General features: G+C 44.1%; 1 protein-coding gene across 7 annotated transcripts in view; it reads right to left on the bottom strand.

The window, feature by feature from the left end:
- SUGT1 (SGT1 homolog, MIS12 kinetochore complex assembly cochaperone) overlaps positions 1-26,612 on the bottom strand; it is a 328,950-nt gene that overhangs the window by 268,230 nt on the left and 34,108 nt on the right. For all 7 annotated transcript variants that reach the window (XM_029602974.1, XM_029602977.1, XM_029602976.1 and 4 more), the window contains one exon: positions 5,393-5,483. In XM_029602974.1, the coding sequence (XP_029458834.1) occupies positions 5,393-5,483 (91 nt within the window). The remainder of the gene's footprint in view (positions 1-5,392; positions 5,484-26,612) is intronic.

Genomic DNA, 26,612 nt, shown 5'->3' with positions numbered 1-26,612 from the left:
TACTTAAATGACTATTCCAGATTTACTAGCATCCAAATTTGTCATATTAACTGCTGCATGATTTTATGATTGTGAAATCGATCCTTTGTAAACCGTTGTGATGGCGATACCGAACGATGGTATATAAAACTCGATAAATAAATAAATAAATACATTTCTCCCGTAACAAGATTCTTTTTCAGACTTCTTTAATCCAGGATGGGTCTAAATTCTCCGTATTTCTTGAGAATAAGAAAATAGCAGGAGTGGAACCCCTGGCCATGCTGACTGTGCAGGACAGATTCTATCACCCACTATCTGAAAAGTTATCATTTCCAAGTGGAGCTGCACTGAATGACATGGATCCAGAGAAAGGCTAAACAATGGGAAAGTGTAGGACACTGGAGAAAATGCAATTGGTAACCAGACTCCACAATCTTGAGTACAAAGATCATTATTGATTTTGCGCCACTCCTCCAGATAGAGAATTTCTCCCCACCACCACAGAGCATGTATCCTGGGTTTGGAGACTGTTCATAAACTTAGCCCGGGTTTTGATTTGACCTACTGTGTTTATTTTGAATTGGCGTCTTTCATGCTGCAGGGCTTGTGCTGGAATTTGCTCTTACTGGGCTGCTCCTGTTTCTAAAGCAACACTGGAATTGCCAGAAGGAGCATCTCTGAAAATAACCACTTAACAGTGAAGTATGGCCACCTCAAAGACAACTGTTGATCAGAGCCAGTCAAGAGTGACTGGATTGCTACATGTTGCTCCTTGATCTGAGCTACTCTCTCTCTTAGTTGGTCTCCAGAGAGATGATCTTCCAGGTAAGGTATATGTCCACTAGCTTATCATGGACATCATCACGAAAATTGCTGGCCCTCAACCAAGCCATCTGGCATGCTCCAATGAAGGCTGATGAGGAGCGAGCCATCAGGTCAAACGTTTTGTAAACTGACCAAAAAAAGATGACGTATACACTTTTCTGCAATAATGCAAGTATTGCACTATATAAAACTGGTGTGCAGAAATGCAAGCATTAAGCATGGCATTCTGGAATACCTTTTTCCCCAAACTTGTCCAACAGTTTGGAAGCTCTCTCTGGTGGAATATAGAAGAATATTCTGGTTTTCTATGCTCAATTTAATATGGACGCCATCGCAATGGACTAGTGAGGTAGTTGTACTACCTCAAAACCCAGTGTTTTCTGGACTCTATTTAGGTCTAATTTCCTGGCTACTTGGGCACAGGAAATTTGATTTTCCCAAATTCTTGTCTGCAATTCTTTCAGGATGGAATGAATCGGAAGGGATGCCTGGTCCACAGGGTATGCAGAATCTGAAGAAAGCCAATGATTTGTATGAAAGTGTCCTTGTCCTTATGGACATTAACTCCCAGCACCTTACGCAACTCATTCTGAAATAGGAGAGGTCCAGGTGGAGACAAATATTTTAGAGGCTCGGGTAAGGAGTCAGAGAGGATTCCCATCTATCCTTTCTCTGATCATACTTGAGAAGAGACCCCAATAATGAGGTAGGCGGTTGAGGAGCAGGTCGTTTGTCACCTCAGAGTAATCCTAATAAATATCCTCCGACTGGCTGGACTCCGCTGCAAGAGAATGGCAAGGACTCAAATCACCTCACAGGGATTCTGATGGAGTATGCCTTGTGTCAAGAGTACAGGACTCCCTCTTAAGGGAGCAAATCCAATAATCTGCAGAGGAGAGGTTGAAGAGTGCCCTCCTTGTCCTTAGCCACCAGAGAGGCTAAGAAAGTCTTCACCCATTCTGCCACTTGGTACAAGGGCTGTCATGGTCTCTGGACAGGCATTGGTGGTGGAAAAGCCTCTTCAAAGACCAGATGGAGTCTTATTGTAAACCCTCTGGACTTTGCAAATTTGTCCCAGGGACTTTTAGAAATTAAGGGCACCACGGATTAGCTCTGATCTGGTATGTCCAGACACAGGCCTTGCTCCAGCAGCTTTGATAGGGGAATTCTCCTTGAAATAGGTGACAGCAGCATTGGGACTCAATGCATTAGTGAATGGTGCAGCTTTGGCACCAAGGGTCGGTGCTTCCTTGGTGCCAGTTGCACTGCTGGCTGAGGAATGGAGTTTCTTTTTACTAGGTCCCAAGCCTTACAATGTATGCAAAGAGCAATTTGAAGCCTGAAAACGGTTTTTTATGCTTACTCAATAAGATGGTGCTGCCCCAGGCCTGCACCTTAAAGAATGGAGGCTTACTAGAGTAGCTCCTGCTCAACTCGGCACCCAGGAGGTTAGAAGAGGATCTGACCTGCTCAGAGACATACATGGTTCCTCCATCTTCCAAGCTCTGCACTTCTAAGAATGCAGAGACATCCAGCCACAGTAGCAGTCATGGTTCGGTCCTAGGCACTGGGAACAGATGTCTGTTCCAATAATAATGGACATTTTCCTATCACATATGCGGTATCTGAAGACACCGATGGTGGGTTTCTTAGTCCCAGATGTTTTTTTGTGAAGGTGGGGGGGGTTTTTTGCACTTAAAGGCAATGTATTAAAAGAAAAATTTAGAAGAAATGTAAAAATTCTAAAAGGTGGAGGCAAAGGACTGAGAGAACCAATTTACTCATTACCTGTAAGACCAGGGTAAGGAGTAATTTCATTAGCCCCGGGAAATTATTTTCTGCAACATTTGGATTGGTTCGCGTTATCATCGAGGGACCAGCTGAAGATTTAAAAACCGGCTCGTTTGCTGCGCGCGGCTTTGTTTTAACATCTTAACCCATGGGTTATTGCAGTAAACTGTGAGTAACAGAAATAAGTTTACAGTTCTTTCATATACTTTGCCTCCATTCAGGAGGAAATAGGAATTAATTTGAGTGAGGTGTTTAAACGGGGTGTCCAAGAGACTGTTTTCGTCACTTGATAATAATGCCTCATACAAAACGAAAGGCCAAAATAAGGGAGTTGGCTGCTTCTTCTCCCTTGTTACAGCCTTCTCAACCACGGATAACAACGTTTTTTATACCTACATCTGGTACGATACCAGGGAATGTGGCTGCTGAGGGAACCGATATAGAGCAGCTATCGGACCCTATGGCCGAAACATCGTTGAGCCCTGGTGCACCAAGCACCCCTCCTCCCCCTAATCTTTTACCAATAGATTTTCTTAAGATTGGAATGGTTTCAGGAGGAACAGTAGAGGGAACCACAACCACAGAGGGTAAGATGGAATCAGGAATAATATTGGGATTTACGACACTCTTGGATAAATCTGTGGAAATCACTATGGACAGCAATAAAATCCTTAGAAGGGGCGATAACTAATTTGACAAGACTGACTTTGGACTTTAATCAACGATGTAACAATATAGAGGCCTCTTTGGTTAAAACTGCAGGAAAAGTTGATCAGATGGGGTTGAAAGTGGGTAAATTAAAGAGCTGGCAGCAGAAGTTTGCTAAGGCAGAGATAATATACGATAAAAAACTCGAAGCGATAGAGAATACATTGAAGTATTTAAATTTGAGAATTATAAATTTTCCAAGGCATGAACTAATCTCTGCGTATGATATGTTTAAAGAGTATCTGCTTCAAGTATTGAAACTGCCAGAACAATCATTACCTGTTCTAAGATATATTATGTATTATCTAAAGGCAATATAGCAGATAAGAATAAATCATCCGAGAGACAGTTAAATCTGTCCGAAGTGATTGAGGCTTCAGTTGAGACACCTATAGAGAATAGAGCTATATTACAGGTTACTTTTACGTTTGCCTCAGATAGGGAAACTGTTTTAAGATTATATATGCGAAACCGTAGTGTTTTATTCCATGGTGATAGTATACGGATATACCCTGATTTCAGTAGAGCAACACAAGATAGGAGGAAAAGATTTCTTGATTTGAGATCTGAAGTAGAAGCCAAGGGAGGGAAAATGTTAATAAAATTTCCATGTAAGTGTGAAATCACTTACAAAAATCGTAAATATCTATTTTTTGAACTCTCACAGTTAAGAACTTTTCTAGATTCTCACTCCCTAGAATATGTGGAAATGGGGCTTGATGCAAGTAGTAAATAAGCCAGGTGATATTAACTCATTAGTTTTTCAATTGTTTAAAAGAGGAGTTTACATCATCTTTTTTTTTTCCTTATCCAATTTTTCTTTAACTATTAATCCTTCTGAAAATATTTCCTTTAATTTCAGATATAACTGATTTGATCAATTTAAAATGGGACCATGTTTTCAGGCCGATACAGTACAGTGCGCTGCGACGGAGCGCACTGTTAGCCTGCTATTGGACGCGCGTTTTCCCTTACCCCTTAATTCAGTAAGGGGAGGAAAACGTGCGTCCAACCCGCGGTACCTAATAGCGCCCTCAACATGCAAATGCATGTTGAGGGCCCTATTAGGTATGCACGCGGGATACAGAAAGTAAAATGTGCAGCCAAGCCGCACATTTTACTTTCAGAAATTAGCGCCGACCCAAAGGTCGGCGCTAATTTCTTCCGGCACCGGGAAAGTTTTTCTGTGCACTTTCCCGACTTAATATCATAGCGATATTAAGTCGGAGGTCCCGAAGAGTAAAAAAAAGTAAAAAAAAAAAATAATAATAATTTTTGAATTTGGCCCGCGGCTGTCAGGCCGAAAACCGGACGCTCAATTTTGCTGGTGTCCGGTTTCCGAGCCCGTGGCTGTCAGCGGGCTCGAGAACAGACGCCAGCAAAATTGAGCATCGGCTGTCAAACCCGCTGACAGCCGCCGCTCCTGTCAAAAAGGAGGCGCTAGGGACGCGCTAGTGTCCCTAGCGTCTCCTTTTACCCGGATCTACCGCCGGACCTAATTTAAATACTGAATTGCGCTTGCCCGCTCTCCCGCAGACTTTACTGTATCGGCCCATATGTAATTATGAGATCTGAAAATTGATGTATAAGTTTATGTAATTGTTTATTGAATAAGCATAAATAAAAAATTTAAAAAAAAAATTCTGAAAGGTATCAAAGAAAAACAGAGAAATAAGGTACATAACCGTGCTGATGCTCGGACGAAAAAATAGACTAAGGGGCTGACAAAGCAACACCTGTGCAGGAACTCCAGCACATACACAGAGCAAAAGATCTATAAATTTGGTGCCACTGGATAAAGTCACCAATGTGTCATGGCTAATTCAGTCTTGCTGGTTGACAGAGAAATTTACTTTTATCTGTTTCTCAGTGTAAGATCTAAGTTTCAAAGATTTTTTTTTATTCCTGAAAAAAATTAACAATTCTACATCAGCAGCAACGAAAAATGGGAATTTTAGTTGTAAAGTGTCAAGCAGGTATCTTATAGTTGTTTTATGATAAGGAACACAGTTAAATAATTTCTCTTTACAAATGTTTCATTACATAATTACTTTGTTTAAAATGAGCACATTATGAAAAACCTTACCATCATAATTCTGTAGAAGAATGTGGGCATATGCTCTTTGACTATAATACTCTGCATCATTTGACTTCTGTTCCAAGGCCCGAGTCAACTCCTGGAAACAGCAAATTAAAATTTACAGATTAAATGCCTCCTGTAAAGCTATCATCAAAAAAAAAAATTCAAGCAATACAGTCTTTACAAAGTTGTGACAATTTTTCTGAGTAGGTAAACTGGAAGGACATCTCTTTACCTGATCAGTTTGAAGAAGAGATGATTGAGGGGAGATATAATAGAAATCTACAAAAATCATGAAAGGACTTAAACAAGCTAATATAAATCGGTCATTTACTCTCTCAGATAATAGAAGGACCAGGAGCACTCCATGAAGTTAGCAAGTAGCTCATTTAAAACAAATCAATGAAAATTCTTTCACTCAGCACATAGTTATGCTCTGGAATTCACTGCCAGAGGATGTGGTTACAGCAGTTAGTGTAACTGGGTTTAAAAAAGGTTTAGATAAATTCCTAGAGGATAAATCCATAAACTGCTATTAGGTAATAAATCACAAACTACTATTGCTTATTAATCTAATGTTTGCACACTTGCCAGGTACTTGTGACTTGGATTGGCCACTGTTAGAAACAGGATACTGGGCTTGATGGGCCCTTGGTCTGACCCAGTATGGCATATTTTATGCTCTTATAAACCTGATTATAATCAAAGTTCCTAAATGGAAAGTTTATTCATTGGAGCTGACCATGAGAACAAGCTAACACTAGTTGGCTGCTTCCTGCACCTCATAATCCCATTTCAATTACTGAGCATGACAGACATTAAAAGACTTATCAGAAATCTCACAACAAGATGTACATTTGAGATGCATTGCCAGCTCTGTATGTCCTTACTGATTTCCCCATCACTCGAAAGATAGAGTTGCTTACCTGTAACAGGTGTTCTCCTAGGATAGCAGGATGTTAGTCCTCACACATGGGTGACATCATCGGATGGAACATGGCACGGAAAATTTACATCAAAGTCTCTAGAACTTTGACTAGGCATACTGAGCATGCCCAGCATGCCCTATACCTCAGGTCCACACAGGGTCCCCTCTTCAGTCTCGTAACATAGAATTACGATAAAATAAACAAAAAATAGGAGAAACCCAACTCCACGGTGTGGTGAGCACGTTTTGTGAGGACTACTAACATCTTGCTGTCCTAGGAAATCACGTGTTACAAGTAAGCAACTCTGCTTTCTCCTAGGACAAGCCCACTAGACATCTCCAAATTCTGTGTAGAAGGGGAAAAGTTTGGAAGTTTTTTTGTCCCAGTTGTCCTAGAGCGCGACCTGCTAGATGAAAACCAGTTCAGATTTAGGAGTCACAATACTGAATTGTTGATGGTGAGTTTACTGGATTTCTTATATAGCCATCTAGAGAATGGACATACTGGTGCATTGGTCCAACTGAATATCTCTAGTGCCTTTAATACCACAAAGCATAACATTCTAATTGCCCGGTTAAAGGCACTTTGGATTTCAGGAAATGTATTACAATAGTTTGCCTCCTTTTTAGAAGGCAGATTCCAACATGTTCAAATTAAGGATCAGTTTTTCACTTGATGGAACTTGAAAATTGGACTACCCCAAGGCTCTGCATTATCCTCCATTTTTTTTTAGTTTGTTTCTCACATCCCTAGGGATGGTTCTGTAGAAACTGGATGCTTTATATTTCTTATATGCTGATGATGTTCAGCTGTATTTCCCAGTGAGGTGTATGGTATTGTTCCTGAAAGTTAGTTGCACACGTGTACTTGAGATAAAGACTTGGTTGGCCTCTAATGGGTTGGTTTTAAATGTGTTAAAAACAAGAATTCACTGGGTGGGGTAAGCTAATGACTTGCTTCCAATTAATCTTGAGGGTGAGCCTGTAGCTATTTGATCAGAAGTTAAGAACTTGGGGCTACTACTGGACTCCCAACTTACATTTAAACCTTATATCAAGACAATGGCAAAAACAACTTTTGATAAGCTGAAAATGTTAAAACCATTAAAATTTTTAAATTCCACCTCTTCACTTGGTGGAACAAAATGGCTGCAAGAGGCTACATGGAGGATGCTGACTTTATACTTCCCTTTGTTACTTTTTCCTTGTGATCACAATGGACTTTTTTCTCAGTTCTTTTTAATTTGTTTAGAGGAAAGGTAAGGTAGGCATTTTCCCGCTGAGCCTGTTTATTTATCCAATCAACAGACCATCACATCTCTGGAGTCTTTACTATCTGGGGTCGTGGTCCCCACTGTCGGATCTGTCGAGGGAACGGCGGGCCAGCCAGGGGACAAGGTTTTCCTCAGTCCCCGAGAACAAGATTTCCCACCGCTGCAGAGATCTGGCTCCCCTCAATGACATCGGTTCAGGCTGATATTCCTGCTTTGATATGGGTGGGGAAAGAGGAGATAGCCATGTCTCTGTCAGCAGGGTCTTCTTTGGCTGTCCATATTCCTGGTTCAAGCATCACCAGAGGAGAGTCAACTTTATCATCACAGGACTCCCAAGCTGGTGGTGTTCCCAGGCTGCCCTGTAGGACCAATATATCTGTTTCTCCTGAATAGAGAGTTGCCAGCCAGACTTGTGAAGCCAGAGGTGATCACGTTAGATGCCAAGGGGGAGCTCACACAGCATGTTAAGGTTTTGGCAGTGACTGTTGCTAAGTCAGAGACTGTCCTCGGTAGACTGGATCCTCAGGCTTCTAGTCATGATTCTTTGCTTCAGTAACATGGAAATTGATTAACTTGGATATAACAAGAAGTGACCAGGATTCAATCAGTTCAAACCACTTTGATCCAGGAGAGAGCCCTGCTCTCATGAAGATTGGAGTCACTTGAAAATTCCTCATGTAGGATTAATCTTAGTTTATTACATTTTCCTAAAATTATTGGGGAACTGCAAATGGTGACCCTAAGATATTTCATTGACATTTTAAAGATTTCATCTGAAAAGCTTTCTCCACTAAATAAAGACTACCATTTTGCCAACCTCTGCTCGTTCTTCTGATCAGTAGTTTAAGCTTCGGATCTGGCTAACGACAATATCTAAAGATGTCAGGTCCAGAAATTGAGGAAAGAGCAACCCTCTTAACTTCTTTTGTTTCAGAATCTGATGTTAGTCTTGTGATGTTTTCTTACTTTAAAAATTTGAATTCCCTTTTTTATTGTTAGATTGTAAGAATTTTTCCTGACATTTCCAGACTTACTAAGGAAAAGAGAATGGGTTTCTGGCCCTGCGGAAAGATACCTTAGAATTGGGAGCTACATTTATCTTAAGATACCTATGTAAATGTTTTGTTAAATTTCATTCAGATTTTTTTTTTTTTGTTTTCTCCTGAACAGCTCAAATCCTTTTTAGATGCAAGGAGAATGGTAACATCTTCTCTGGTTCCCTTGTCGTCTTAATAATCATCTTGAAGTGCATAGAGCTATAGGCTTTTGCCTCTTAAAAAAAAAATAATAATAATGCATTAACAGAGAATTCTTTAGTCCAAACCCCTGCATCCATCCACATGCAATTAAGGCCCTTTTGCAAACGGTCCAATTGCCCCCTGCTTGACCTTGGAAATGCATGAAGCCTTAGATGCTGAAATTTCTCCACCAGAAATTTTTCTGGCCATCAAAAACCCTTAAAACAGGAAAAGCTCCAGAATCTGCTGGACTATCACCCAGATTCTACAAGCAATTTGCCTCCTATTTAGTGGCCCCCTGCAGAGAGTTTTCAATTATTTGTAATCGGGTGGCTCCTTACTTCCAGACTCTAATTTAGCAGGTATTACCATAATAGCCAAACCGGGTAGAGACCCAATATTGTGTGGCTCCTATAGGCCTATTTCTTTAATAAATATAGACTTAAAGCTCTTAGCTAAAATATTAGCGAGACGCCTTAATGTTTTCATCTCTCAGCTAATTCATCACGATCAGGCATGGTTTATTCTTGGTAGAATGGCCAGCAATAATGTTCCTAAAATCCTAAATATAATTTGGGGAGCCCATAAAGACCATATACCCACTCTTTTGCTGGCAATAGATGCAGAAAAGAATTTGATGTGGTCCATTGGCCATTTCTGTTCGCTACCTTGGAAAGAATGGGCTTTGGCCCTGTCTTCCAGCAATGAGTGCATTCCCTCTACTTTCAACCTAAAGCTTGCCTTAAAATCAATGGGGGCTATTTGGACTTTTTCAAAGTCCAGAGGGGAAGTAGACAGGGGTGCCCTTTGTCACCCCTGTTATTCGCTATTTTCCTTGAACCCTTAGATTATCCCTGATATTTATAGCTATCTGTTTCGGGTTTTCAGTTAGGACCCCAATCCTTCAAGCTTTCACTATTCGTGGATGACAGTTTATTCACCATTAGTGACCCACATACATCGCTGACCGCGATCAAATCCACTTTACAGCCTTCAGTGATGTGTCTGGCTTTAAAATAAACTGGGAAAAGTCAGAACTTATTAACATTTCCTGTGATGCCCAAATGGTCACCTTCCTGAAATCAGACCACCCTTTCCAGTGGGCACATCATAAACTCAAGTATCTGGGAGTATACTTAGGCAGAGACTTAAAAGACCTTTTTACACTGAATTATACACCTCTATTAAGGAGAATCTTCTGGGACCTTGAATCGTGGAATCGCCTCTCCCTCTCCTGGCTTGGGAGGGTAGCTTTGATTAAGATGAACATTTTATCTAGGGTCCTGTATCTATTTCAAGCCCTCCCCATCTCAATACCTGTACCACTCTTAAAATCATGGCAAAAGAAACTTCGCTTTATCTGGAGACACTGCCCCCCCGGGTAGCACGTACAGCCCTAACCAGGTCAAACAAAATGAGGGTCTGGGTGTTCCAAACCTTTTGTGGCTTTATACAGCAGCCCAAACTCCATCCAATTATTGAATGACAATTCCATCATGGTCAAACAATGGGTAGAGAGAGAGCAGTTCTGGCTACATGACTTACCCCTTTTGGCCACTCTTTGGCAACTGCATCATTCCTGGTGTCAGTGTCCGGATCTGGTCCCATAACTCGGCACATCTTAACTGACGTACCTGGAAAGTTCATCTAGAGGGGTCCTCATCCTACTTTCAATCTACATATCTCTTTTACAATCTTCAGTTCCCCCCGTTTGCTTACTTGAGTATTCCAGGCATGGAAGGCCAGAGGTAGAGCACATCTACCCCAATGACAAAATGTCTTTTGACACTCCCCAGGCTAAATATGATCTCCCCAGAACTAAATTTCTCCCTTATCTACAGCTTCGACATTTTATACTAGATCTTTGGAAAAGGTCTCTACTTTCCAGGGAGAGATCTTTGTTTGAAGGGTACTATGCTTATGGGAATCAAATTAAGAGGATGATATCTAAATTATATGTATCACTGAATACTACATTGAGAGACAGACGCGTATCCCTTTCCGACCCGCCGCATGTATATGACATGTTAATGATCGGATTAGCTATTCCCTCCGATACAGTAACGTGTGCCCAAATTATCGCCCTGTTAAAGACGCGATAAATAAGCTGGTTAACCTGAATATTTACCGCCTACCCTGTCCCTGGCATTAGTGTGGTGTTCAGTCAGCTTCGTACCAGACAACGCCATGGACAACATGTATACACTGGCTCTGGCGATATTTTTCATACAGGCGGATATAGGCAGGAAGGTCCATGAATAGACGCCGCGACCTTGGATGTCCGAGGTCGTGGCTTCCATTCATGGACCTTCCCGCCTTTAGGCCCTGCTGCCTTGAGCGCCCGGCCGGACATCCAAGCCGCGACACGTCTGGCCAGGTGCTCAAGGCAGCGGGGCCTCCGATCATGGACGCCCGGATACAGGCGGGAAGGTCCATGAACGGAAGCCGTGACCTCGGATGTCCAAGGTCCCTGCTGCCTTGAGCGCCCAGCCGGACGTCCAAGGTCGCGGCTTCCGTTCATGGACATTTCTGGCCTGGCACTCAAGGCAGCGGGGGGACCTTGGACGTCCGAGGTCGCGGCTTCCGTTCATGGACCTTCCCGCCTGTATCCGGGCATCCATGATCGGAGGCCCCGCGGCTTGGACGTCCGGCCGGGCGCTCAAGGCAGCGGGGCCTACAGGCGGGAAAGGTCCATGAACGGAAGCCGCAACCTTGGACGTCCAAGGTTGTGACGTCCGTTCATGGACCTTTCCGTCTGTATCCAGGCATCCATGATCAGAGGCACCGCTGCCTTGAGCGCCCAGCCGGACGTCCAAGGTCACATCTTGGATGTCCGGCCGGGTGGTCAAGGCAGCGGGGTCTGTAGAAAAGAACCATCCATTTACCTGGTGGAATGACATTTCAAATGACATTTGAAATGATATTTGAAATGTCATTTGAAATGACAGTTACCAGCGAACCCTGGATACTGTATAGGCACTGCACACCGCTCTATACAGTAAAATGGATTGCGAACGCCTACCGCTTCACTGGCGCGCTTTGGACGCCACTTGGATTTGCGTCTAATTTGAATACTGAATCGAGCGGTATGTGAACCAAAATATGCGCGCGGCAAACGAGCAGGCGCCCGGCACTGCCGCACTGTTTCTTACGCGTCCTCACTGTATCAGCCCTTAAGTGAGTTATGTTGGCGGGGCTCTCTTCCTAGAACTTATATTCATATGTGGTGGGACTGTCCCAGTATACGTTTCTTATGGCTGCAGATCACTGATGCTTTATCTAAAATCCTTAAGAAACAGATTCAACTAACAGCTCTATTAAGCTTCCCTGCCTCATAGAAATCTTTATCAACGCAAGCTTTGATCCAGCAATTCTGTACTGCTACTAAAATGGAGATTGCCTATTCCTGGAAACGTAACTCTACACCACCTGTACGGGGAGTGTTATCTCAGATGGACAACAAAGTCTGCATAACGAGCAAAATCACCGCCTCTAAATATCACGAACATAAAAGGTTTACTTCCATTTGGGGCTCATACTATGCTGGAGACGCAGTGATTCAACTTGCGCTGATATATACAAAACTTTTAGATCTTTACTTTGTATAGACCCACGGTGTCCTTCATGTTTTGCTTTGTCTCATTTAAGTGCCAGATTCCTACTTGATGTAGGCAAATTTACACTGGAGCATACTGGTGTATTTGAAAAGCATATACCTGTTGTCACATAAGAACATAAGAAAAAGCCATACTGGGTCAGACCAAGGGTCTATCAAGCCCAGCATCCTGTTTCCAACAGTGGCCAATCCAGGCCATAAGAACCTGGCAAGTACCCAAAAACTAAGTCTATTCCATGTTACCATTGCTAATGGCAGTGGCTATTTTCTCAGTGAACTTAATATCAGGTAATGGACTTCTCCAAGAACTTATCCAATCCTTTTTTAAACACAGCTATACTAACTGCACTAACCACATTCTCTGGCAACAAATTCCAGAGTTTAATTGTGCATTGAGTAAAAAAGAACTTTCTCCGATTAGTTTTAAATGTGCCCCATGCTAACTTCATGGAGTGCCCCCTACTCTTTCTACTATATTTGTATACAACATGTTACCTTTCTATGGTTAACTTTTTTTTTTTTTTACTTATGACAATAAAAACTACTAATTAAAAAAAGAAGAGATGTTGAGGAGTTTTCTGTCAGATGCTATTTATGTCCTCAACTTCTTTGGGGAAGGAAACTGGGCAATCAACAAGCACTTGCTAACTAGGGGGCACTCCATGCAGTTAGCAAGTAGCTTATTTAAAACAAATCTAAGAAAATTATTTCACTCAGTGCATAGTTAGGCTCTAGAATTCATTGCCAGAGGATGTGGTTACAGCAGTTAGTGTAACTGTGTTTGAAAAAGGTTTGGATAAGTTCCTGGAGGAAAAATCCATAAACTGCTATTAATTAATAAGCAATAGTAACTTGGGATTTATTTAATGTTTGGGTACTTGCCAGGTACTTGTGACTTGGATTGGCCATTGTTGGAAACAGGATACTGGGCTTCATGGACCCTTGGTCTGACCCAGTATGGCATATCTTATGTTCTTATATTATGTTCTTAGCTAAGCTATGAAGATATGAGAGGGAAGTTCAGATGATATAGATGTACTTCTTGTGTTAACAAGGCTAGAGCAGCCCCTAGACTAGGGAAGGGAGGGCTAATGGATAACTGTACCAGTAAATTATCCATACTTGTCTGGGGCATGCTGGAATAATAAGTATTAGATGGACCCAGTCTAAGCATTTTTTGTACATCTTGGCTATCAGTGAAATTGGTGGAAACGGTACATGAGGCTTTGCATTCTAGCTAAGTGGAAAAGCATCCTGAGTGAATCTGAATTTGCTGGGAAGAATGGAACAAGATCTTTCCACTCTTCTGTTTTCTTCCAATGTGAATAGGTTGATTAAGGGCTGACCCTGCAGTCTGCTGACTATTGACTGTTGCCAGGATCATTTGTGCATTAGAAATACCCTGCTAAGGTGGTCCGCTAATGTGTTGGTGACCCTTGGGAGGTAGGTTACTTGATGATCTCAATGATTGCATGCCCATTGCCATATTATCATCACCTCTTGGCAGACAGTCCATGATCCTGTGCCTCCTTGTTCACCGACATAAAACATGGCTATTTGATTGTCGATTTTAATGAAAATGCATTTTTCCTTGAAGAGATGCAAGGAAGTCGTGAAGGCATGCCTAATCATTCTTAGTTCTAGGTGGTTCATCTGAAACTGCCTTTCTGCTAATGACAAAAGTCCCTTGAATTCAGAAGGGACTCTTGCAGGCTAACCATCTCTAGTGAAGGCTTCTGTCGCCATCACCTAATGAGGAAGCAGAGGGAGTGGTGCACCCTCTTAAAGATGTAGAGGTCTAGCCACCAATGACCTTCTTGCTTCATTTCCTGTGACACACTGACAGAGTATGGCAAGGGCTGAGTTAACTGGTCACACTGGGAATGGAGGCTCCATTGCAGGAATCGTATGTCAAAGTTGATTAGTCATATCACATGAACTGCCACCACCACATGACCCAGAAGTGGTACTTCCCTGGCTGCTGCTTGATCTGTGTTCCAAAGTCGTTGGATAAGGCACCTGAGCGTTCGCTCAATCTGTCTGGAGAAACACTCTTTCCTGTAGAGAGTGTATCATGTCCTGATAAATTCGATTCTCTGAGGCAGGATAATGGTTGATTTTTCAAAATTTACTAGCAATTCCAGGAGTTGAACTGACTTCTATAGGCAGCTCAGCACTCCTTCCTGGGAACATCCAGTCACTAGCTAGTTATCCAGGTAAGGGAAAACATATCTTGACAATGGAGATGTTCTACTATTACAACTAGGCATTTGGTAAAAACCCTCGGTGCTGCTGACAGACTGAAAGGTAGCACCTGGTACTAGTAGTGAGAGGATTCCACCACAAACCATAGATTGTGCCAATGGGAGGGATGGATGGGTATGTCAGCATAGGTGTCCTTCAGATCTAAGGCATATATTCACTATCCTGCCTGGATGAAGGGTAGAATTGTTTGCAGGGAGTTCATTTTAAATTTTTTCCAAAGCAGATTCTTATTCAGACTTCTTAAATCCAGGATGAGTCTCAATGCCCTGGATTTCTTGTGGATAAGAAAATAATTGGAATAGAACCCCTGGCTATGCTGATCAGGCAGGACAGGTTCTATTGCCCACTGTCTGAGAAGAGACATCACCTCCAGGTGGCACTGCGCCAAGATGGATCCTGATTGAAGGCTGAGCGATGAGGGCATGTGGGAAGCTGGGAGAAATGCAAGTGGATACCAGACTCCACAATCTTGAAAACCCAGTCATCTTTAGTGATCTTGTACCATTCCTCCTGATAAGATGCAAATCCTCTCCCCCAGTGGAGAGGATGAATGCTGGTTTGGAAATTGGTCAAAAACTTGCACATTGTATTTGCAGATGGCAGTTTGTAAGTTTCTTTAAATAAAAAGTTATTCTAAAAAACTGATCCAGGTTTTGGCTGGACTTACTACGCTAGTTTTGGTTGGCATCTTATGTGTTGTCTGCTTCGAACCAGAAGCTGCTGTTGTTGCTGCGGAGGCAGAGCCGGAACTAGGTATCACTGGAAGGGGCATCTCTGGAGATATGATTGCTTAAAATGAAGTAGGGCCACCTAGAAGTGGACTGATGTGCTGAGCTGGTTGAGAGCAACTGGACTGCCACAAGTTAATCCTTGATTTGAACAATTTAAGTTAGTATCTGAAGAGATGGATCTCTCAGGCAAGGGACATTACTAATTCGTTATCACACAAACTGCTGTTTCTCAATTAAACCATTTGGCCTGTCCGAATGGAGGCTGAGGAGGAGTGGGCCATGGTAAAAAGCCTCAAACTGATCGAATCAGATAGCATATACACTTCGCATTGAGGAGTGGCTGTGGGTATGCAGAGCCACTGTCCACTGGAGGAAAAAATGGTTTTGAATGCAGTCATATAAGACTGTACCATGTAAAACTGGTGAGCAGTAATGTGTGCTTTAAACATGAAGCTCTGGAACACATTTTTACAAAACTGTCTAAGAGCTGGGATCAGTGGAACGCCTGAGATTGCTGAACCCTGAACTTCAGGTTCAATTTTCTTGCAGTTGGCATAAGAGAAGGAATCTCCCACATTCTTATCAATAGAGCACTGATATTCATGTGCAAAGGAAAAGCCACTGGTTCTGACAGCATAGAGGATTTGTAAAAGGACCAGAAGCTCAGAGCGAGGGTCTTTACCATCATGGACCGCCAGGCCAGGCCATCTTTTTAATGAATTTAGAATAATAAAGGTCCTCTGAAGGTGAAGTATGTTCAGGCAGGTCTGGCAAAAGTTGGAGGATACTCCTGTAGAGTCTTCATCTGACCCCAATGGCTAAGGATCACTCACTCAAGAATGGTAATGAGGATGAGGGGAATTCAGTAGACTTCTCCAACAGAAGCAGAGGTGTTGCTGAGCAGTTCAGCCCCTCTGACCTTGAGGACTTCACTGTAATGGAGTGAGATGAAGAAACCTGTAGAATGGCACAAAGGATATATGTAGTCTTATAAGGGAGACAGGGATCCATTAAGTGGAATTGCTGCAGCCAGGTTCTCAAGAATAGGCTGGAGTGAAGGCCCAGACTGCTTGAATAATACAGAGAATTAACATTTTTACTAGAATTGTTACATGGTCCACATATTGGTATAGCATCTGGCTCACTGTAGGTAGTGGCACATCTTCTTCTGATACCAGGAGAGGTTCCTGAGATTAGTCCTGTGGAAGGTCCAACATGAATGGAAGCACAGAACAGACAGATATGGCATCTCTAGTTGGAACTCAAGTGGCTAGAAATTGAATATATCTCTCAATCAAAACACTCAAATCCTGCTTGCAACCTACCCCAGGGGGTAAAATATAAAAATAAGCAGCAAAATGCCACTGCTAGCAGCTTGTCTCTGTGGGACAGACAGAGAGACCGTCTGAGATCAATAAAAAAAAAAATGGGGTAAAAAAAAGCATGGCTAGCTGGGGCAATGCAGCAAAATCGAACAAATATATTTTCTAATGGAAAATTCTATCAAAGTAGGTAGCAATTGAATACAGATTTGAGACACTCAGACTAGCTCTGAGTACAGCCACCTCCCCGAACCAACCCCGCAAAGAAAGAGCATGGCACGCCACGTGCTTAACGTATAAATAGTATAGCGTCATCAGGAACAGCGTCACAGAGCACTGAGTGAGAGCGGCGATTGGCTGCATTAGAAAAATGCTTAGCTCTGATAGGTTGCATTCTCTTCTCCTTGCCAACCTGTCTGACCCATTCCATTACAGGGCTGTGAGGTAAGAACATATGAAATTGCCATACTGGGTCAGACCAAGGGTCCATCAAGCCCAGTATCCTGTTTCCAACAGTGGCCAATCCAGGCTTCAGGTATCTGGCAAGTACCCAGACACTAAGTAGATCCCATGCTACTGATGCCAGTAATAGCAGTGGCTATTCCCTCAGTCATCTTGATTAATAGCAGTTAATAGACTTCTCCTCAAAGAACTTATCCAAACCTTTTTTAAACCCAGCTACACTAACTGCACTATCCACATCATGTGGCAACAAATTCCAGAGCTTGTGTATTGAGAGAAAAATAATTTTCTTCGATTAGTTTTAAATGTGCTACTTGCTCACTTCATGGAGTGTCCCCTAGTCCTATTATCCGAAAGAGTAAATAACCGATTCACATCTACTGGTTCTAGACCTCTCATGATTTTAAAGACTTCTATCATATCCCCCCTCAGCCGTCTCTTCTCCAATATATATATATATATATATATATATATATATATATATACACACACACATACACATATACACACAGACACATATAAATACTGCATATGCATGCATTTTATGTGGAATATAACATTGGTTTCATATTATCATCCTCCATAAGCAGGAAAGGGCTGGTTTTTGCTATGGATACTGCCACATGGCCTTCTATTTCAAACGGCCGCTAAGAAATCACTGAGAGCCAAAAGAATGAAACTAATATGATATGTTTTATTTGTGGGGGATCGCGATGCATTTCGCAAACCCATGAATACAACGAATAGGGACTTATACGTTGCAGATTGCACATTCGTTGAAAACGAATGCACATCCCTAGTAATTAATAAGCAATAGTAGCTTGTGATCTGTCTAATGTTTGGGTACTTGCCAGGTACATGTGACTTGGATTGACCACTGTTGGAAACAGGATACTGGGCTTGATGGACCCTTGGTCTGTCCCACTATGGCATTTCTTCTGTTCTTATGGCACTATGCCACTTGAGCTCCGACTAGAACCATGCATTCCGAAATTCAAAACAGGGGTTAAAACATGGCTCTTTAAAATGGCCTACCCTGACTTGGATCCTACGTAGTCCCCCTGCTCCCTCTACTCCTTCACAGAAAGAGCCCTGTCATTCCCGTACTTATATCCTTCCCTTTATTCCTTTAAATTGTACTATCTACAGTCTGGAGAATTGATGGACCAGAGGCAGCATGGATTCACCAGGGGAAGATCCTGTCAGACAAATTTGATTGACTTTTTTGACTGGGTAACCAAGGAATTGGATCAAGGAAGAGCACTAGATGTCATCTACTTGGATTTCAGCAAAGCTTTTGATACGGTTCCGCACAGGAGACTGGTGAATAAAACGAGAAGCTTGGGAGTGAGTGCCGAGGTGGTGTCCTGGATTGCAAATTGGTTGACAGACAGAAAACAATGTGTGATGGTAAATGGAGCCTTCTCTGAAGAGAGAGCGGTTTTAAGTGGTTGTACCGCAAGGATCGGTGTTGGGACCGGTCCTGTTCAATATCTTTGTGAGCGACATTGCGGACGGGATAGAAGGTAAGGTTTGTCTTTTTGCGGATGACACTAAGATCTGCAACAGAGTGGACACGCCGGAAGGAGTGGAGAGAATGAGACGGGATCTAAGGAAACTGGAAGAGTGGTCGAAGATATGGCAGCTGAGATTCAATGCCAAGAAGTGCAAAGTCATGCATATGGGGAGTGGAAATCCGAATGAACTGTACTCGATGGGGGGGGAAAGGCTGATGTGCACGGAGCAGGAGAGGGACCTTGGGGTGATAGTGTCAAATGATGTGAAGACAGCGAAACAATGCGACAAGGCGATAGCAAAAGCCAGAAGAATGCTGGGCTGCATAGAGAGAGGAATATCGAGTAAGAAAAGGGAAGTGATTATTCCCTTGTACAGGTCCTTGGTGAGGCCTCACCTGGAGTACTGTGTTCAGTTCTGGAGACCGTATCTACAAAAAGACAAAGACAAGATGGAAGCGGTACAGAGAAGGGCGACCAGGAAGGTGGAGGATCTTCATCGGATGACGTACGAGGAGAGATTGAAGAATCTAAATATGTACACCCTGGAGGAAAGGAGGAGCAGAGGTGATATGATACAGACTTTCAGATACTTGAAAGGTTTTAATGATCCAAAAACAACGACAAACCTCTTCCGTAGGAAAATAATCAGCAGAACCAGGGGTCACGATTTGAGGCTCCAGGGAGGAAGATTCAGAACCAATGTCAGGAAGTATTTCTTCACGGAGAGGGTGGTGGATGCCTGGAATGCCCTTCCGGAGGAAGTGGTGAAGACCAGAACTGTGAAAGACTTCAAAGGGGCGTGGGATAAACACTGCGGATCCATAAAGTCAAGAGGCCGCCAATGAAGAGTGGGTGACTCGCCAGAATGATGGCTATTGACACAATACCCTTATTAAATAAACATACACATGCTTACTGTGACTCCTACATCGCTCTAAGCTTCAACAACAAGAGGTAATGGAAAAAAAGGATTTGCACTCACAAAGAGGGGAGTAGCTGGCTTGTTACGGCGGTTACTACCCCAAACCAAATATGCCTGATACTTCACTTTCAATGCATATACAGCATATCTCTCTGCTTCAATGACAGGGGAGAAGAATAACTGACAGGGGAGAAGAATAACTGATACTTCACACATCCAGCAGAGCTCTCTGCTACAACGGCAAGGGAGAAGAAAAAGGGTTCGCACTCAAAAAGCGGGGAGTAGCTGGCTTGTTACGGCGGTTACTACCCCAAACCAAATGTGCCTGATACTTCACTTTCCATGCATATCCAGCATGGTTCTCTGCTTCATCGGCATGGGAGAAAGACTGATACATCACGCATTTCCAGCATAGCTCTCTGATTCAACGGCAGGGGAAAAAAAAAAAAAAACCAAAAACAAAAAACTGATGCTTCACGCATATCCTGCATAGCTTCAGCGACAGGGGTGAAGAAAAAAAGGATTCGCAATCACAAAGCGAGGAGTAGCTGGCTTGTTACGGCGGTTACTACCCCAAACCAAATGTGCCTGATACTTCACTTTCAATGCATATCCAGCATGGCTCTCTGCTTCAACGGCAGGGGAGAAGAAAAAAAAAAACCAACAAGGGCTGTACAACATAGTCTAGGTAAAACAAATAAGCATGGGTGTAGCTTGCTTATCGCAGCAGTTACTGCCCCTACTACCCCTAACTAATCAAGCTAGATATTTCACTTGGATGCAGCTCCATCACTGCTCTCTACATTAATGGTGGGGGTGGAAGGGGAATAGAACAAGGAGCTAAGAGAAACAGATAAGAATGAGAGAAAAAATGTGTGAGGCTTGCTGGGCAGACTGGATGGGCCATTCGGTCTTCTTCTGCCGTCATTTCTATGTTTCTATGTTTCTATATATATGATTTGTCTCTCATATCTCTGCACCTCCTTATTTACCCCTTTTTATGCCCATTATATACCTCTTTCCCCTGTCCTTAAACCCTACTTTCCCAATAGCAACCCCTGCTAGACTATATATAGTTGCCTTTCTGAATGTATAATTTGTAATGTTATATGTAGTGTCTTCTGTATGTACTAGTTAAAGATAGTGGGGCGGATTTTAAGAGCCCTGCTCGCCTAAATCCGCCCAAATCCGGGCGGATTTAGGCGAGCAGGGCCCTGCGCGCCGGTGAGCCTATTTTACATAGGCCTACCGGCGCGCGCAGAGCCCCGGGACTCGCGTAAGTCCCGGGGTTTTCTAAGGGGGGCGTGTCGGGGGCGGGCCCGAACCGCGCGGCGTTTTCGGGGCGTGTCGGGAGCGGCCCGGGGTCGTGGCTATGGCCCGGGGCGGTCCGGGGGCGTGGCCGCGCCCTCCGGACCCGCCCCCAGGTCGCGTCCCGGCGCGCTAGCGGCCCGCTGGCGCGCGGGGATTTACGTCTCCCTCCGGGAGGCGTAAATCCCCCGACAAAGGTAAGGGGGGGTTTAGACAGGGCCGGGCGGGTGGGTTAGGTAGGGGAAGGCAAAAGAAAGTTCCCCCCGTTCCCTCCGAGGCCGCTCCGAAATCGGAGCGGCCTCGGAGGGAACGGGGGTAGGCTGCGCGGCTCGGCGCGTGCCGGCTATACGGAATTGATAGCCTTGCGCGCGCAGATCCAGGATTTTAGCGGCTACGCGCGTATCTACTAAAATACCGCGTACTTTTGCTTGCGCCTGATGCGCCAGCAAAAGTACGCCAAATCGCACGGTTTGAAAATCTACCCCAGTGTATATTGTTGTATACAGTGCTTTTTGGAGTGTATAATTTATATTTATTTATTTATTTTATTTATTTATTTAACGGTTTTATATACCGACATTCATCAAAGATATCACATCGGTTCACAGCGTAACAAGAAACTAGTGCCAGTGACGGCGCTTTACATCGAACAGGTTTAACATAATACAATTAAAAAATATTGGAACATAATAACTAGAGCAAGAGGAAAGGAAGGGGAAATAAAACATTAAACTAAAATTAGAATAACATGATTACAAGATAGTAAAAGCAGAGAAAAAAGGGGGGAAGAAGTGACAGAAGAATAAAATTAGATTAGTAAATTATTGTAAGCGAAGATTGCAGGTATATACAAAATGTACAATTATAGGGAATAATATAAAATAACAATAGTTCAGGGAAGGGGAGAGGTGAGGTGAGAAGGGGAGGGGGAGAGGTAGGGAATGGAGGGGGGAAGGGTAACACAGGAGGGAGGGAGAAGAGGAATGGTGTAAGCTTAGGTAGAAGCTTATATATAGTGTATAATGTTATACACTGTCCCTTTTTGAGTGTATAATTTGCAATGTTACATATTATGTTCTTCGGTTGTTTTTCCATCAGGTACTGTTCCTAATTCTCCCCGTCCTCTTTTTCCCCCTCTCTTCTCTCGCTCCTTCTCTCTTCCTAGCTGCACCCTTCCCCCCCACGCTCGTTTTTTGTATCTTCCTCCTTCAGTTATATTGTAAACCGGCATGATGTACCCACGAATGTCGGTATATAAAAGCTAATAAATAAATAAATCTCCAGATGTAATCCCTCTACCAATAGTCGAGTTGGGGAAAATGGTCTAGTGATTGGAGGGGGAAGAGGTAATCTTATATGTTCCTCAGAAGATCTAGGGTGCACTGTATACAACTGCATTGGTAGAGCAGCTGCTAAAATTGGCAACTGGGATGGAATAGAATGCTTTGAGGAGTTTGAAGACTTAGAATTGCCATGCTGAGATGAACAGTAGTCGGATGGCACTGAAGAATCAGCTAGATCATGTTGATGCTGTGCCACTGGAAGTGCTAGCTGCATCACCGCTGCACTGTGCATATAAATCCAGGTGCATCAAGCAACTGAAAAGCAGAGGTCTGGGAATGGTACAGTACTTCATTATGGATGTGCCATGCATTGAGTGTGCCAACTCCATCTACATCAAATGGTGCAATGGCAATCACTTTGAAGCTTGATGCATCAAAGAGCTCAATACCTCGTGCATCAGATGCAGAGTATGTTGTAGTCTAACAGTTTGCACCAATGGCGCAGATACTGACCACGTCAATGGTGCTGGTGCACTTCAAATGCTCATGTTTCTTTGACGCAGGCTCCAACGCTTCTAGCAATTGGTGGGGCTTTTTCTTTGACAAATAACTGTCAGAACTTGACTCTGCAGATTCAACCGGTGCCAATGGGGGAGATTTTGAACAGCTGCCACTGTGACCTATTCCAGATGAGGCTGCACTGCGACTCCATAGAGATTTATCCAACTTCTCAACATATTATGACCTGAAGCATTGTGAGCATGGGGGACATCCATGCACAGGCATAACAATTTTGCTGGTCATTCTCCAGGCCCAAGCAGATATAGCAGAGCTCATGGCCATTGGTAATAGACAGACTTACCTCAAGGCTGCAAGACCTCTTGGAGGAGATTTCCTCTTTAACAGTTTGTTTGGTTTTTTTTTTGTTAGCACTGAAAATTGCTATTGTGGGACTATTGAAACAGCGAGGCAACAATAAATAAAGTCAGAAAAATGAATTTTGATAATTTAAGAGAAATGAAAGGAGAAAGATTACAGGTCTGTGTTTCAGCTTAGACAAAATAAAAATCACTTGATGCAGCTCACAAAGGAAACGCTCTCATGGAATTCCTGCATATTCAGTAGAGCTCCAAGCTCCACAACCTTGGAGAGATGAGTCCATTCGGTGCTACAGGAGGATGTCACCGGATTGTCATGACTAATTCAACCAGCTCATCAATGGAAAAAGTCTTCAACTCTGCCACTTGGTCCAAGGGTTGACATCCTCTTCCAAAACTAGAATGGAAGATTACTGCACATCCTCTGCATGTTGTATAAATTTGTCCTGGGATGGTTAGAAATTAATGGAGAAATTACTTACCTGCTAATTTCATTTTCCTTAGTGTAGACAGATGGACTCAGGACCAATGGGTATAGTGTGACCTGATAGCAGTTGGAGACGGAGTCAGATTTCAATCTGATGTTAGCACTACATATACCCCTGCAGGAAGCTCTGCTCTTCAGTATTATCCTCAAAAAGCAATTGTGGATATATGTGTGTTTGAATAACTTGATTAACTTGGTTAACTTGAACTGGTTGACGTGAATTATAGCTGGAGACCACCAGTGCACTCAACCGAGAAACGCAGACACCCGGTAACTATGGGTGTCCTAACTAGAGGTAAAGCGTGGCTTACCTGTGCTTGTCTTGCTCTTGGGGATTGTCACCCGAGGTTTCCATATTCTGAGGCAGCCGTGGGCGGGATACTGAGTCCATCTGTCTACACTAAGGAAAATGAAATTATCAGGTAAGCAATTTCTCCATTTCCTAGTGTGTAGCAGATGGACTCAGGACTAAATGGGATGTACAAAAACTACTGCTGAACTGGGCGGGAGGCTGCCCATGGCCCACTTAGTACTGCCCTTGCAAATGCTGTGTCCTCCCAGGCCTGAACATCCAGGTGGTAGAACCTCGAGAAGATGCGAATGGAGGACCATGTCGCCGCCCAACAGATCTCGGAGGGTGACAGCATCTTGGTTTCTGCCCAGGACACTGCCTGGGCTCTGGTGGAATGGGCCTTGACTTGTAGAGGTGGAGGCTTGCCTGCCTCTAAGTAGGCCGCCTTGATTACTTCTTTGATCCAGCGGGCTATGGTTGCCTGCGAGGCCGCTTCCCCTTGGTTTCCTCCCGCTGTGAAGGACAGTGGTCCGTCTTTTGTACAGATTCCGATCTTTCCAGGTATCGGACTAGGAATCTGCAGACGTTAAGAGGGCAAAGAAGGCGTGAGTCTTCTGAGTCCTTATGCTCGTCTGGAGATGGCAGCGAGATGGTTTGTTTAGGTGGAAATGAGAAACCACCTTTGGAAGGAAGGAGGGGACAGTGCGTAGCTGTATGAATCCCGGTGTGAATCTGAGGAATAGTTCTCGACAGGTTAGTGCTTGAAGTTCGGAGATGCGACGGGCTGAACATATTGCTACTAGGAATGCAGTCTTCAAGGTCAGGAGCCGTAGGGACAGACCGCGTGAAAGTCTAAAAGAAGCTTCCGCTAGGAAGTCGAGTACTAGATTGAGATTCCATAGGGGTACCGGCCACTTTAGAGGTGGTTGGATTTGCTTGACCCCTCTCAGGAAGCAGGAGACATCTGGATGGGAAGATAGACTGAGGCCGTCCACTTTGGCTCTGAAGCAGGCCAGCGTGGCCAGTTGAACCTTGATGGAGTTGAGACAACACCCCTTCTTCAAGCCATCCTGCAGAAATTCCAGGATCATGGGAATTTTGACTGTCCACGGAAGGATGTCACGGTCTTCACACCAGGCTTCGAATATTCTCCATATTCATATGTAGGTTAAATATGTGTAAAGCTTACATGCTCGGAGCAAGGTGTCAGTCACTGCCCCCGAGTATCCACTCTTCTTCAGGCGAGTCCTCTCAATGGCCAGACCGTAAGCGAGAATACAGTTGGGTCTTCGTGGAGGATTGGTCCTTGCTGGAGCAGGTCCCTGTGTGGAGGGAGACACAAAGGGTTCCAACTCCAGAAGTCTTCTCATGTCTGCATACCACAGCCTTCTTGGCCAGTCTGGGGCCACTAGAATTACTAGCCCCCTGTGGTGTTCTATCTTGCGGATGATCCTGCCCAGTAGTGGCCATGGAGGAAAGGCGTACAGCAGGTCTTCCTGTGGCCATGTCTGGACCAGGGCGTCGATCCCCTTGGATTGTGGTTCTCGTCTGCGGCTGAAGAACTTGGGGACTTGGGCATTGGACCAAGTTGCCAGAAGATCCATGGCTAGAGTTCCCCAGCGGTCTATTATTAACTGGAAGGCTGTTGATAGTCTCCACTCCCCTGGGTCTAGACTTTCCCTGCTGAGGTAATCTGCAGCGACGTTGTCTTTTCCCGCTATGTGGGCAGCCGAGATCCCTTGTAGGTTTGCTTCTGCCTACGCCATCAGGGGGGTCTATTTCCAGGGACACCTGTTGGCTTCTGGTTCCTCCCTGTTGATTAATGTAGGCCACTGTTGTGGCATTGTCCGACATGCCTGACCGATTCGCCCCGGAGTCTGTGACTGAAGCGTAGGCAGGCTAATCTGACTGCCTGGGCTTCCAGACGGTTGATGTTCCATCCCAACTCTTCCTTGTCCCATTGTTCCTGGGCTGTCAGTTCCTGACAGTGGGTTCCACACCCTCATAGGCTCGCATCCTTGGTGAGCAAGACCCAGGACTCACTTATCTGACTTATCTCGACCCATCTTCGGAAGAATCGGCCAAGCCTGCCCCCTATGGCTTCTTCCTGTGGATGGTCTGTTGATTCTCATTGTGGAGTGCGGCTGGGGCCTGGACCTGAGCCAGCTCCCCTCTTGTTGTGTTTGTTCCGAAAGGACTGGCCCCTGCCTGCGGGGGGAGGTGCTTGGTAAGTATTCTTGTACGGTCTGAAATGCTGTGATCCTCTGCCCCTGGATGTTCAGGGAAAGGGGCGTTGGCTTCTCCTGATCTTGTCCTCCGGTAATCGAGGTACTGGAGATTCGCCCCATTTGTCGGCTAACTTTCCAGTTCGCTTCCGAACAGGAGGGTTCCTTTAAACGGCATTCTCGTGAATTTCATCTTGGATGTCATGTCAGCTGACCAGCTTCAGAGCCAGAGTTGCCATCTGGCTGCCACAATGGATGAGACGCCCCTGGCTGAAGTGCGCATCAGATCGGAGGTTGCATCCGTGAGGAAGGATATTGCTGGTTCTAATGTTTCAACGGGCGTGGTTGTGTTCTTGGCCTGTGACAAGCATGCGCGTGTCACCACGGCACAGCAGGCAGCAATCTGCAGTGACATAGCTGCTGCCTCAAATGACTGTTTAAGGATGGACTCCTGACGTCTGTCTTGGGCATCCTTGAG

The sequence above is a fragment of the Rhinatrema bivittatum genome, chromosome 5 (genome assembly GCF_901001135.1).
Source record: "Rhinatrema bivittatum chromosome 5, aRhiBiv1.1, whole genome shotgun sequence".
NCBI lineage: Eukaryota > Metazoa > Chordata > Amphibia > Gymnophiona > Rhinatrematidae > Rhinatrema > Rhinatrema bivittatum.
This window is presented reverse-complemented; position numbering and strand designations above follow the sequence as displayed.